Source organism: Anomaloglossus baeobatrachus, chromosome 1 (genome assembly GCF_048569485.1).
Source record: "Anomaloglossus baeobatrachus isolate aAnoBae1 chromosome 1, aAnoBae1.hap1, whole genome shotgun sequence".
NCBI classification, from domain to species: Eukaryota; Metazoa; Chordata; class Amphibia; order Anura; family Aromobatidae; genus Anomaloglossus; species Anomaloglossus baeobatrachus.
The window spans coordinates 285,699,960-285,714,767 of NC_134353.1; the positions used below are offsets into that span (position 1 = coordinate 285,699,960).

The 14,808-nt window shown below is 44.8% G+C and overlaps 1 protein-coding gene across 1 annotated transcript in view; it reads left to right on the top strand.

The window, feature by feature from the left end:
• Positions 1–14,808, top strand: part of SLC39A8 (solute carrier family 39 member 8) — a 104,451-nt gene that overhangs the window by 48,785 nt on the left and 40,858 nt on the right. The window contains exons 2-3 of the mRNA XM_075336831.1: positions 5,845–5,995; positions 10,003–10,172. Coding sequence (XP_075192946.1) covers positions 5,845–5,995; positions 10,003–10,172 — 321 coding nt within the window. The remainder of the gene's footprint in view (positions 1–5,844; positions 5,996–10,002; positions 10,173–14,808) is intronic.

Here is a 14,808-nt window from a genome sequence, read left to right on the forward strand (position 1 = left end):
AACGACATTTTGCATCACACACGTACATTTCACACGGACAACACACACACATGTCAGTTATTTCACTCACGCACACACGGACATTCCACACGCACATAAGGCTAGCATACGGGATACACACGCAGGCCACACATACCATAAAAACGGACCTAAAAAACGGAAAACTGCCCCGAAAAACGGCCCGTTTTACACAGACGTGGTTTTCACGGATGTGTGGCGGAGGCCAAAGAGGCAGTGGTGTTACTAGCAGACATTAATTGTGGACGCAGGCATTCGGCCCACCTAGTTGGGTGCTTGGATGACATGTGCCTGAGCTTGCTGGTGTTAATCAAACTGATAGTTGTCATACCCCTGCTGATCCCAGGTTCCTTTCTTTTCCAAGTGAGACTTCTCAGTATATCTGTGTGCACAATAGACATGTAAGTGCAATCCTTGAAAAAGGCTCTGCTAGCTGAAACATGTCAGATTTCTCTTAATGGGTCCCCCCTCACTGTTTTCATGATCGATGGATATTTTTTAATAGAACCTCAATAAATATTTTTAACCTTCTTTGAAGTGCTGGAGATCATACTCTAGTTTGCTTGTCTGTGTTCTGCCTGAGGACAGGGCAGCTCCGTGCACCAACACCGATCCTGATCTTGGACTTTAAGAAGGGTGAGCTGAACTACTTTTTCTATTTCCTGCTGATCTTGGTATAGCACAGGCTTAAAATAACCATTGTTTTATAGACGCCACTTTCTTTAAAAAAAGTGCCAGACTGAGGAACACCTAACCCTTGGCCTCGGAATTTGCTGCATGTGGGTGCTCTGGGGAGCAGTTGCATGCCTTCTCCCTGTGGCCACCACACTGTCTCTGATGGCCCTTTCAAAATTTAGTGAGGGCCATCTGATGGCCCTCTAAAAATTGATTGATAGTCGCCTGATAGCCCCTTAAGAATTGAGTGAGGGCTACCTATTGGCCTCTGAAAATTGAGAGAGGGCTTTATGATGGCCTCCAAAATATTGAGTGAGTGCCACCTGATGACTTTCTAAAAATAGTAAGTGAGGGCCGTCTGATGCCTTTCCAAAAATTGAGTGATGCAGACAAATGACCCATTAAAAATTGTGCTGCTCTTCCTCTAAAGATTATGAATGACGGCCATCTGATGGCCCTCCAAAAATTGTGAGTGAGGGCTGCCTGATGGCTCTCTAAAACTTGAGTAAAGACCGCCTGATGGCCCTGTAAAAATTTGGAGCAAAGGCCAAATGATAACCCTGTTGATATGGTGCAGGAGGAGAAAGAGGGAGACGACAAGAAATATAATAAACCATGAACCGTATACTTTTTTGGGGTGAGAAAGGGTACATGGGAATACATGAGAAAAAAAAAACAACAATTTTTTAGTTGGCTTTATGTTCCACTGCTGTCATCTGTTGGAATTGAGAATTCAGAACCAATCCAGGCCTTGTTCTATTTGAGAACAGTTAGCCTGTCAGCATTTTCAGTTGACAGGCAGATGCGCCTATTAGCTATTATGCCCACAGTGGACAAACTACCTATGAAATGAACTTAAGCAGGGAGGGAGCAGTTGGAGAAAGGCCAAATGCACCTGTTGTGTGAATAAATGGACAAAGGATTTGTGGGGTTCTTTCCTCTGGAATAACTATGGGACATTTCCCCCACATGGTTCATGAAATTTTTATTGGCAAATGTCTCCAAGGAGATAAAAAAAAGTCTGGAAGCCCTGCTTCAATCTATTTGGGGCTGCTTAATGCCCTGAGCCAGCATAGGAGATGCTGTTGCCCACCTTCACTGGAGCAAAATTGGATTTGGATGCCTGAAGCTATTTGTGCCAGTTGTACACTGAGTAGTGACCTCGAATCCGGGCCACACAGGCCCGACTCTACATGTGTTCCAGGGTGTATTGGAGTGTCTCGCCTCCTTCTATTTTTTGGAAACCCTTGCACATAATGCATACGCTTTAGCAGTCTAGGAGTTCCTATGGGGAAAAAATGTTTTCTGAGACCCTCCTCTACATGTATTCCAGGATGTATTGCAATTCATCCATTCAATTTTTTATAGGCTTTGCACTTACATAAGATTTACCAATCAGGGAGTCCTACGCCTTAGAAAAGAGAACACATTTGAGAAATCTCATGTACACAATTCAGCTTTTTGCATTGTTTTTTTCCCCAATGAAAGCAATGAAAGTACAAAAATGCAGCAAAAATGCAGCAAAAATGCTATGTGTGAACATATTCAAATGGGTGGAGGAGTGTTTTTCTCTCTTTTTAAATTTGCTGTATATACAAGTCATTATATAGGAAAGAATGTTTCCTAACATGTTTTCCTGTAAAATCTATTTTATCTTCGGTTTGGAATGTTTTAATGTCTGTCCTGAAAAGTGAAGTAATACTTTGACAACATTTTTCACAGCAGCAACCTGGGAGTCAGATGTGTGTCCAAGCATCTACCCCATGCTGTTCCAATTCCATTTGAGCACTTCTTCTATCCTTTTCTGCAATTTACCTGCCCCCCCTGCCCTCCTGGAAGGGTCTGCCAGAAAAGGGCTCAATTTTTTAATTGACTTCCATTATACTTGTTACTCAAGAAGAGCACCCGGGCATTCCAATTTTGTATTTGAGCATTTTAGTGCTCGCTCATCACTAACTTCAAAGGACAACTCAAGGACTTTCATTTACTTAACTGTGCATACAGCGTTCAGAAGTGTCTCATTTTCTGCTCTTATTTTTCATATTTTAGCTTATACTAACAGGATAATATTCAAAAAAGTGTTGTCAGCTCACCCCTCTTCACTCTTGGACTCCACACCAATGCACGGAACGCCCTGGCCGGGGCGGGAAGCACATTTAGGAAAGACGAGGATCCAGCATCAAAGAGAGTAGAAAAATAAAATTTGCATTTATTGGAATGAATAAGACTCTCTGTTCGAAACGCGTCGGTTAATCTGCGACTATACTTGTGCCTCTGTGCCCACTGGATGTATATCTGTTTTTATTCATTCCAATAAATGCAAGTTTTATTTTTCTACTCTCCATGATGCTGGATCCTCGTCTTTCCTAAACAGGATAATATTGTCTACAAATATTCACCACTTTTTGTGAAGCACAAGGTTTGACTGTTAAAAGGAAAAGGTCAATGAAATGCACTTCTTATCTGTTTAACTCTGTTCACAGACACAGTGAAACAAATGTTATCTTCAAAATTGTCTCAGTCATCACTTTTCACACTTTCTAATGTCACTCCCTTCTACTTAATCTGATCCCAGTAAGCATTTACTTAGAGCCTGCTATCTCATCCCAAACACAATTTACCCTTTTCAATATTGAACATAGAGGTGTTTTCTTTTGAAATTTGCATTAACTTTATAAAATACAATTGGAACCTTACTTAGACTATAATACCTAGCATTTCCTGGAGTATCCCATATTCATGGAATACTCTCCTGGAAAATTAGAATGATCACAGTTCTGATGAACACATGAATGATGAAGGCATATGATAATGTTGTGTGAAGGAATATGTACTGGTAGCAGGAGATTACAGTCCTATAAAAAGAAACAAATGGGTCATTTCTGGCAATACTCTATTTTATTAGACATCTATAAACTCTGAAAATAATCTGACAACTTCTTATCTGGTTTATAAGCACTTTATGGTGCCTACTGCCAGCGGGGTGGTACTTTAAGGACAGTGTCACACTTGCGAGTGCCTCTCATGTAACTGTGAACTAGTCAGGGTGTCACAGGGTACTGCACTCCTTTCCTCTTGGTGCAGGACTCAACCCCCCATGGTTCTGGGATCCCAACCATTGGTTTTGCTCCATCAGCATTCAAATCCTAGTCACACCTCACACCACACCCTGTCAGGCACACCAGTGGGTGGTCCATCCGGAAAAGGGCCACTCGCCTAGGGGTCAGGCAGACTGGTGGGAGGGAGGAAGTCAGAGAGAGGAAGTGGAGAGCAGAGTTTAGTCAGTCGAGTAGTAGCTCCCAAAGAGTGAGGAGCTGGGAGTTGGAGCTCCCTGGCGACTTTTGGCTAGGTCGCAGGTGGTGGTCTGGGACCAAAGGAGTCGGAGACCCGGTCGCAGGGTATTGGAGAAGGGTGCTTGACTTAGTTTAGGAGAACGGCCGGCACCGGAGTACCTAGCAACCGAACTGGGACCGAGCACGGCAGGGTACTGGACTCTAGATCAGGGAGTAGCTTCACGCAACCTGATAATTAACCTGTGGAGGATAGTCTCTTTATGAACTTTCCCCAAGAGCTCAAAGATCGAAGACACCAACACAAAGAGGGGGATAGGGCTTTCCAGCTTATGCAGCCCACTGAAATCCCAAGTCTCAGCCATCGAGAGCACAGCTCCCCTACTTAACAGTAGGGAGCGGGATCCCTTCAGCATCAAGCAGAAGGGTCACTCAGAACATCTAAAATACAGTGCATGGAGGCAAGGTACAGACCATCAGCAATACCAACGGGAGCGGACTCCCGGACGAGCTCCCCTGAAGTGGCAGCGGCACCCAGAGACTTGGTTTACTTCAGTGTCAGAGTCTGATTTCTGTTCGCATTCATACCAACACAGCCTGAGTGAGTACGCTGTCCTCCCCTGCTTCCAATCTGCACCACGCTCCCCTACACCTCACCATCACGAGTCCTGGGGCCTCCCCTATCCATAGAGGGAATGTCATCTTGCTGCCCCACTCCATCTCCCCTGGGTATGTTAGGGTGAACTCTTAACCAGAGACTGCCTGGCCGAATTGATATGGGCCAAGTGCATGCATAAAAGAATCCACACCAGACACAGTCGGATATGTAATCTTTTCTTGGTTACAGTAGAAATGGCACCAAAACAGACTGAGGAGACTCATGCGTCCTCTTGATATAGGCTAGGGGCGTACACAAGTTCAGATATGCCCATTTAGTGGGACAGTTCATGAGCTAGCCAATGGGGAGATCCGTGTTGGTGTTGATGGGTGCGTCTGACTTCAGTGGATGAAACCATGGTGATGGGAGGGACGTCATCTGGTGCATCCATGCTGATGGTTTGGTCTGTGATGTCTTCTAGCTTGACCAGGGGTCTTCCCTTATATGGTATCTTCTTTCATCTGGACATTCCTTGCATTCCAAGCAAGGTGTGGATAACAGGAAATGGCGGCCATCTTTATATCTGTGTCATGTGTATGATCTGAAACCTGAATTATGTAAGGCAAATCGACATATTTCCCACAATCCCTTGTCAAGAGGTTAATTAAGTATTTGATGGAAAGGTCCTCCTCAACAGGTATTCCTATCTGCAGTGGTGGTACTCCCCTTACCATGGACCACGGGTGGCGTCACAAACTCTTATCCCCTGTAAATAGCCCCCTTTTCATTTGAAGTGGCCTCAAGCCCCTGGGTCCGGAGACTCTCGAGCCACGGTAACCCCCGGATCCGAGCAGTGAGACTGCTGCAGGAGTGGCACATAACTCGCATGAGTCTCTCATTGCATCACCCGTCACAGCAGCCCACTCTCTGGACAGGAGCGTCTCAGCTGCATAGAGATACATGCAACCGACCCGCTCCTGTCAGGAGAGTGTGAGTCCGTGCCATGTGATTCAATGAGAGACTTGCGCGAGTTACACGTGAGGCACTCGCAAGTGTGACTCCGGCCTAAACGAGAGGAACACTTGTCATTTTATCAATGGGGGTCTTTTTGAGGGTCAAGGAGCCTTCTAACAAGTAAACAAAAGTAAGAGACTGTTAGAATACTTTAATAAATATACTTAATACTCTGAGTCAGAAGAGATATGGAACCTGTTGAGTACTATGGGTTTCATATACGGTAATAATGGTCTTTTTCTCTTTCAGTGTTATACTAATGAAGAAATATTTGCTCATTATGGAAACCAAATTACAGAAGTAAACTTCAGAGAAGCCTGCCCTGCTCTCTTATATTTAATGTTTACTCACCCATGTACATACGAAGAACTGCCAAGTCAAAAGCCCAGCACTGCTGAAGGTACCATCCGCTTACATTCAAGACTGCAAAATGTGTTATTGACATGCATTATAAATCCCTACACGTCACACGTATTCTTCAAGACATTTGCAAATACAGTAATTTATTTTTTTTTTTAGATTTTTACTCAAATAGGTAAATTTACTATCAGCAGAGTCTGCAAAACATTTACTAAGGAGTATTTTTTACATTGAAGGGATTATCCCATCTTTAACATTTCTGGCATATCAATAGGATATTCCATAAATGTCTTATAAATGTAGGTCGTGCATTCTATGAGGGCAAGCACACTCCATCCAATCTCACTGAGCTAGAGCTACAGTATTTTGCAATGAAGAATGGACAGAAATTTCATCTTCTGGATGTGCAAAGCTGGTAGATATATATATCAGTAATTGCAGGGAAGAAGGTGTGCCTACAAAATATTGACTCGGGGATGAATATAAATTTACGTCACAATTTTCAGATGTATATTTTTGAAATATTTAATAAACCGTATATCACTTCCTTTACACTTCTTAACTACTTGCTACTTAATGTTGGTATATCCTATAAAATCCCAATAAAATGCATTTAAGTTTGTGGGTGTAACGTGAAACAGTATGGAAAGGTTCTTGGGGTATGAATACTTTTTTCATGGCACTGTATGTTCAAACATTGGGCATTTGCTAATGATTTTGTTGTCTGAAGTTCCGCAGCTGTAACTGCCACCCCCCCTTACTAAAAAAAATTAGGCATTGGAAGTCGGTGGGGGAGGAGGGTAGTTAGTTATAGAGCCAGATTTTTTGCACATACCTAATTTTTTCACATATCTAATTGTTGCACATTCCTAATTTTTACACATTCCTAATTTTTACACATTCCTAATTTTTACACATACCTAATTTCTGCACATATCTAATTTATGCACATATCTAATTTTTTAGTTTACAAAACTTTTGATAATGTTTTTACAGGGAGGGAAAGGAGTTAGTGAAAGGCTATAGAGACAATAACTGTCGTAGATGTGATTCTCTGTTGCACAGGTGCCTAGAGAGTTTTTTTTGTAAAGGCATTATCTTCTTTAAGAGAACTTGTCAGGTCCAATATGCACCCAGAACCATGGGCAGTTCTGGGTGCATATTGCTAATCCCTGCCTAACTGTCCCTGTATACGCTAGCATAAATAAAGAGATCTTTAGAAAAAGTATTTCTAAAGATCTTTTATCGTATGCTAATGAGCGAGGGCACTAGTCCTCTGGGCGTTGCATCCCTTGCCAGTCGCCCCCATTAGCATGTTAGTACGCCCCTGTGGGCGTGCTATCATGCTAATGAATACGCAGCGTCACAGGATGATCTCACTCACCTATCTGCTGCAATCACATCCAATGGGGGATTTCTGCTCAGTGCGCATGACCCTGGAGTTTGGGTCATGCGCACTATGAAGCCGAGTGTACACGTGACCCCAAACTCCGGGGTCATGCGCACTGAGCCGAAATCCCCCGTTGGACGTGATGGCGGCGGATAGGTGAGATTATCCTGTGATGCTGCAAATTCATTAGCATGATAGCACGCCCACAGGGGCGTACTAACATGCTAATGGGGGTGACTGGCAAGGGATGCAACGCCCAGGGGACTAGTGCCCTTGCTCATTAGCATACGATAAAAGATCTTTAGAAATACTTTTTCTAAAGATCTCTTTATCTATGCTAGTGTATACAGGGACAGTTAGGCAGGGATTAGCAATATGCACCCAGAACTGCTCCTGGTTCTGGGTGCATTTTGGACCTTACAGGTTCCCTTTAAGTTAAGGTCCAGTCACACTAAGCAACTTACCAGCGATCCCAACAACGATAGGGATCGCTGGTAAGTTGCTAGGAGGTTGCTGGTGAGATGTCACACTGCGACGCTCCAGCGATCCCACCAGCAACCTGACCTGGCAGGGATCGCTGGAGCGTCGCTACACGAGTTGCTGGTGAGCTCACCAGCAACCAGTGACCAGCCCCCAGCGCCGCGTGGAAGATGCTGCGCTTGGTAACTAAGGTAAATATCGGAAAACCAACCCGATATTTACCTTGGTTACCAGCTCACGCAGCTACACGTGCAGAGAGCAGGGAGCAGCGCATACTGAGCGCTGGCTTCCTGCTCTCCTAGTACAGCACACATCGGGTTAATTACCCGATGTGTGCTGCAGCTAAATGTGCACAGAGCAGGGAGCAGCGCACACTGCTTAGCACTGGCTCCCCTGCTCTCCTAGTTACAGCACACATGGGGTTAATTACCCGATGTGTGCTGCAGCTAAATGTGCACAGAGCAGGGAGCAGCGCACACTGAGCGCTGGCTCCTTGCTCTCCTAGTTACAGCACACATCGGGTTAATTAACCCGATGTGTCCTGCAGCTACATGTGCACAGAGCAGGAGCCGGCACTGACAGTGAGAGGGCGGAGGCTGGTAACAAAGGTAAATATCGGGTAACCAAGGACAGGGCTTCTTGGTTACCCGTTGTTTACTGTGGTTACCAGCCTCCGCAGAAGCCGGCTCCTGCTGCCTGCACATTTAGTTGTTGCTGTCTCGCTGTCACACACAGCGATCTGTGCTTCACAGCGGGACAGCAACAACTAAAAAATGGCCCAGGACATTCAGCAACAACCAACGACCTCACAGCAGGGGCCAGGTTGTTGCTGGATGTCACACACAGCAACATCGCTAGCAACGTCACAAAAGTTGTTCGTTAGCAGCGATGTTGCTAGCGATGTTGCTTAGTGTGACGGGGCCTTTAGACACATGTTACTTTAGTCATTGACTTTTGTCTTGTGAAATTCGTTAATTGCATTTGAACAATAGACATGGCCTATGTGCAAGAGATCATGTAGTCACTTAGTTCTTACTGTTAAAGTGGATTGTGAAGGATAATGTCATCCATAAAAAGAGTCTTAAAATCACAACGTGATAAGTGTTTGGTAGGAGCCAACTTGCAGCATATGTTTTATAGGACACAGCCTGTTTCTTCCTGACATGACAATTTCATGTTTACAGAACAGTACATGCTGAAAGGTTAAGAATAACTTCAGACATAAAAAATTATCCTGTAAACTGCTAGGGCTAAGTCAGCAGAACAATACCATAAAAAGTCTCTGAGATAAGGCCAGTTATCTGAGGAGCCACATTGGATTTTAAGACAGACTTTAGTTTACCAGTCCAGGCTCAATATGAAACTGGTTGTATAAGTAATCACTTATTATGCTATAGTAAATGCCATCATGTCCCTGTATTTTCTTAGACAGAGAAGTTAATGAAACCCCATTGTTACACAACAGGACAATTGCAGTTTGATTGGTATTTTGCTATAAAATGTATATTTAGCTTGTGCAGAACTTCTCTCTTAAGCCTTCAGCTTCCATGAACGCGACAGTGTTTGGTACAGTTGAAATGGTAATGATCTTACTTCCAAGACATGTTTGGCTTCCTTTCATGTGTCAAAGGTCTCTCAGGTACAATACCTCCTTCCAGGTGCAATAGATGGCATTTGCCAAGACGGGACCATTTAAGCGTAGTGTGCCCATTCCTCTTTTTATGTATCTTTGAATTCTAAGAATGTGCAGTATCAGCTTTTCAGATAGAGTAGCACTGGATCTACAGAGGCTTCTTTTTTTTACCGTTACGGCTACTTATTTTCACTTAACATGACACGTCCATGTAGCACGGTGTTTACTTCTGTTACACAGTTACACTTCCTTTACAGCATTAAAGAATGTATTATGTTACTAACACAGTATTTGGATTAATGGGAATGGTTTTCCTTTAGATTTTGTAGGCTGAATCTGAAGTTACGGTATAGTCTCCTAGATCATGGTAGAACAGGTCCTTCCAGATTTAGATACAGCTCTCCTTCAGAAAGGAAAAAATCCATCTACAAAATCAATCGTATCAATACCATTCAGTTGCCACTTCATAGCAATTTGTCACATTATAACAAATGATTATACAAGTATAATAGTATTAATGTGTGCATTTTCTATTCATTTACAGTTTGGGGATTTAGCTTTCTCACAGTAACCATTATTAACTTGACATCACTGGTTGGACTTTTTATTACCCCCTTGGTAAAGAAGCCTTATTTTCCAAAAATATTAACTTACTTTGTGGGATTGGCCATTGGATCCTTGTTTTCTAACGCAATATTTCAGCTTATTCCAGAGGTAAGTAGCTGTTTTGATAATGAAAATAATATAAAGACAAAATGTACCGTATGTATTTTTCATGTTGCTAAATAGTGATGAGTGAGCATTGCAATGTTTGGGTGCTCGGTACTCGTAAAAAGCAGTTGGACACTTGGACAGGCTCAACTCGTGTACTGAGTATAATGGAAGTCAATGGGTAACTCAAGCATTTTCCCAGAGGATATTTTGAAAAAATGCTCAAGTTCCCCATTAACTTCCATTATACTCAGTACATGAGTCAAGCCTGTCCAAGTGCGTGTTACGAGTACTGCACACCTGAGCATGATAGTGCTCGCTCATCAGTAATGCTAAAATTAAAAATTACACTGTAAAGTAATAAAGAAGATTTTATGACTTGACTGAAAATTCTCATGGTTATTTTTCAAGGTCCTCCACCACCTCTCCATGTAGGGCTTAATTATGAAAGGCCTTGTATGTAGTGATGAGCGAGCATGCTTGTAACTACTCGGTACTTGCACGAGTATCACTGTACTCGGGCTACTCGGCGGGTACCGAGTAATTTTGCAATACTCGTGCTTTACTCGTGGTCGTCATCCCTGCATGTTGGCGCTCTTTTGAGAGCCAGCCCTCATGCAGGGATTGGCTGGCAGACCACTGCAATGCCACAGCCCTGTTAGTTGTGGAATTGCAGTGATTGGCCGGCCCGCACAGCGTGACCGAGCCTTTATACCGACCGGCGCGCTGTGCTCTGTACACAGCCATCTCATATTCCCTGCTTTCCACGCCCACAGGCGCCTATGATTGGTTGCAGTGAGACACGCCCCCACGCTGAGTGACAGGTGTCACACTGCACCCAATCACAGCAGCCGGTGGGCGTGTCTATACTGTGCAGTAAAATAAATAAATAAATAATTAAAAAAACCGGCGTGCGGTCCCCCCAATTTTAATACCAGCCAGATAAAGCCATACAGCTGAAGGCTGGTATTCTCAGGATGGGGAGCCCCACGTTATGGGGAGCCCCCCACCCTAACAATATCAGTCAGCAGCTGGCCAGAATTGCCGCATACATTATATGCGACAGTTCTGGGACTGTACCCGGCTCTTCCCGATTTACCCTAGTGCGTTGGCAAATCGGGGTAATAAGGAGTTAATGGCAGCCCATAGCTGCCACTAAATCCTAGATTAATCATGTCAGGCGTCTCCCCGAGATTCCTTCCATGATTAATCTGTAAATTACAGTTAAAAAACACACACACACCCGAAAAATCATTTATTAGAAATAAAAAACACTAACAAAGTCCCTCATTACCAATTTATTAACCCCGACAAACCCTCCATGTCCGGCGTACTCCACAGTCCTCCAGCGTCGTGTCCAGCTCTGCTGCATGGAGGTGACAGGAGCTGCAGAATACACCGCCGCTCCGGTCACCTCCATGCAGCTAATGAAGGGAATAGCGCGATCAGCTGCTGTCAGTCAGGTAACTCCCGGCCACCGCTGGATCCAGCGGTGGCCGCGATTAACCTCAGTGACAGCAGCTGATCGCTATACTCACCTCAGTTGGTGCATGGAGCTGACTGGAGCGGCGGTGAGTAGCGCGATCAGCTGAGCTGTCACTGAGGTTACCCGCGGCCACCGCTGCATCCACCGCTGGAACCAGGTAACCTCAGTGACAGCTCAGCTGATCGCGCTACTCATCTCATTAGCTGCGTGGAGGTGACCGGAGCGGCGGTGTTTTCTGCAGCTCCTGTCACCTGCATGCAGCAGAGCTGGATGCGACGCTGGAGGACTGTGGAGTACGCCGGACATGGAGGGTTTGTCGGGGTTAATAAATTGGTAATGAGGGACTTTGTTAGTGTTTTTTATTTCTAATAAAGGATTTTTCGGGTGTGTGTGTTTTTTAACTGTAATTTACAGATTAATCATGGAAGGAATCTTGGGGAGACGCCTGACATGATTAATCTAGGATTTAGTGGCAGCTATGGGCTGCCATTAACTCCTTATTACCCCGATTTGCCAACGCACTAGGGTAAATCGGGAAGAGCCGGGTACAGTCCCAGAACTGTCGCATATAATGTATGCGGCAATTCTGGCCAGCTGCTGACTGATATTGTTAGGGTGGGGGGCTCCCCATAACGTGGGGCTCCCCATCCTGAGAATACCAGCCTTCAGCTGTATGGCTTTATCTGGCTGGTATTAAAATTGGGGGGGACCGCACGCCGTTTTTTTTAATTATTTATTTATTTATTTTACTGCACAGTATACACACGCCCACCGGCTGCTGTGATTGGGTGCAGTGTGACACCTGTCACTCAGCGCGGGGGCGTGTCTCACTGCAACCAATCATAGGCGCCGAAAAGCAGGAAAGCAGGGAATACGAGATTGATTAATGAGCGGCCGGCTTTTTCAAAAGAGGAAAAGCCGCCGGAACAGTGTGAACAGCCGTGCAGCGCCGCGCCAGAGATCGGGGAACGGTAAGTAAGAGAGAGGGGGGAGAATGACCGACAGACTGTCAGAGGGGGACAGACAAGACAGAGAGAGACAGACAGAGTGAGACCGACCGACGGGAGATAGAATGAAAAAAAAAAATGACCGACATCGTTAGTAAAAAGCACAAAACGTGCGTTTTGGACATCGGAGTGCCACACAATGTTTTACGTAAAATCTTTCATGTATTAATCTCAAAAAGTAACATACACCAGCTCTATCCCACTATTGGGTATGTGCCCTTAACATTTCCGCCATGAAAATTCATTTTGGTGTCATTTTGGAAGGTTTTCTGGTGAGTCCGTAAAAATGGCGTAAAACGCGGACACAATTGTTCACAGCTGTGACTTTTGAGTGATAAATGCTTCAAGGGGTCTTCCCCATGCTGTTGCCATGTCATTTGAGCACTCTTCTGAGACTTTTGTGACATTTTTAGGGTTTCTACATGCTGCCGGGGGGTCATTTCACAAAAATACTCGGGTCTCCCATAGGATAACATTGGGCTCGTTGCTCGGGCCGAGTACACGAGTATCTTGGGAGGCTCGGCCCGAGCTTCGAGCACCCGAGCTTTTTAGTACTCGCTCATCACTACTTGTATGGTTTAAAGAACGGGACTTTTACTGCTCCACAAACAGCTTCAACTTTTCCTACTGTATTTGCTTAATGAACTTGAATTGATGAAATATTAAAGGAGTATTCTCAAGTATTTAATTTAATTAGCAAGAAAGCACACAGGTTTGCAAATTACTTGCTCTTTTCAATTTGCTGTTATTTTCTTGCACTGAGAGCTTTTATCTTTCATAGTGTAAAGGTTTCTATGGAGCTTGACTACCAGTGCCTTCTCAGTTCTAGTCAGAAGGTTTGTTACATTCCAAGAGAGGAGTTAACTACTAACATTCAAGCCACTTCTTTCCAGCCCCATTACTTTTTATATAGCAGTTACCTACTCACCTCCCTCCCCATCATTCACAGCTACTGACAAGCTGCCTTTGCTGTGTGCTTATTCAAATGCCCTGTTATCTATATCTTTAAGCACAATGATAACAGTGCATACTTAAGGCCCCGTCACACTAAGCAACATCGCTAGCAACATCGCTGCTAACGAACAACTTTTGTGACGTTGCTAGCGATGTTGCTGTGTGTGACATCCAGCAACAACCTGGCCCCTGCTGTGAGGTCGTTGGTTGTTGCTGAATGTCCTGAGCCATTTTTTAGTTGTTGCTGTCCCGCCATGAAGCACAGATCGCTGTGTGTGACAGCGACAGAGCAACAACTAAATGTGCAGGCAGCAGGAGCCGGCTTCTGCGGAGGCTGGTAACCACAGTAAACATCGGGTAACCAAGAAGCCCTGTCCTTGGTTACCCGATATTTACCTTTGTTACCAGCCTCCACCACTCTCACTGTCAGTGCCGGCTCCTGCTCTGTGCACATGTAGCTGCAGGACACATCGGGTTAATTAACCCGATGTGTGCTGTAGCTAAGAGAGCAGGGAGCAAGCGCTAAGCGGTGTGCGCTGTTCTCTGCTCTGTGCACATTTAGCTGCAGCACACATCGGGTAATTAACCCGATGTGTGCTGTAACTAGGAGAGCAGGGAGCCAGCGCTCAGTGTGCGCTGCTCCCTGCTCTCTGCACGTGTAGCTCCGTGCGCTGGTAACCAAGGTAAATATTGGGTTGGTTACCCGATATTTACCTTAGTTACCAAGCGCAGCATCTTCCACGCGGCGCTGGGGGCTGGTCACTGGTTGCTGGTGAGATCACCAGCAACTCGTGTAGCGACGCTCCAGCGATCCCTGCCCGGTCAGATTGCTGGTGGGATCGCTGGAGCGTCGCAGTGTGACATCTCACCAGCAACCTCCTAGCAACTTACCAGCGATCCCTATCGTTGTTGGGATCGCTGGTAAGTTGCTTAGTGTGACTGGACCTTTAGAAAAGCCACTGAATGTGTTACAACAGAACTTGTGCAGAACATTATAGTTCCAGTAATGCTACAGTTCTGCTATTCATCAGAACTGTCATGTAAGTAGCAGAGCATGCCCTGCCAGAGGCCAGGAAGTAAGGAGACTGCATAGCTCTGAGCAGCTCAACTTGAACATACCCCTTTAAGGCTCTATTGATATATTGTCAAAAAAATAGCAGTCTTATTTAGCTGTACATTTTCTTTTTTTACC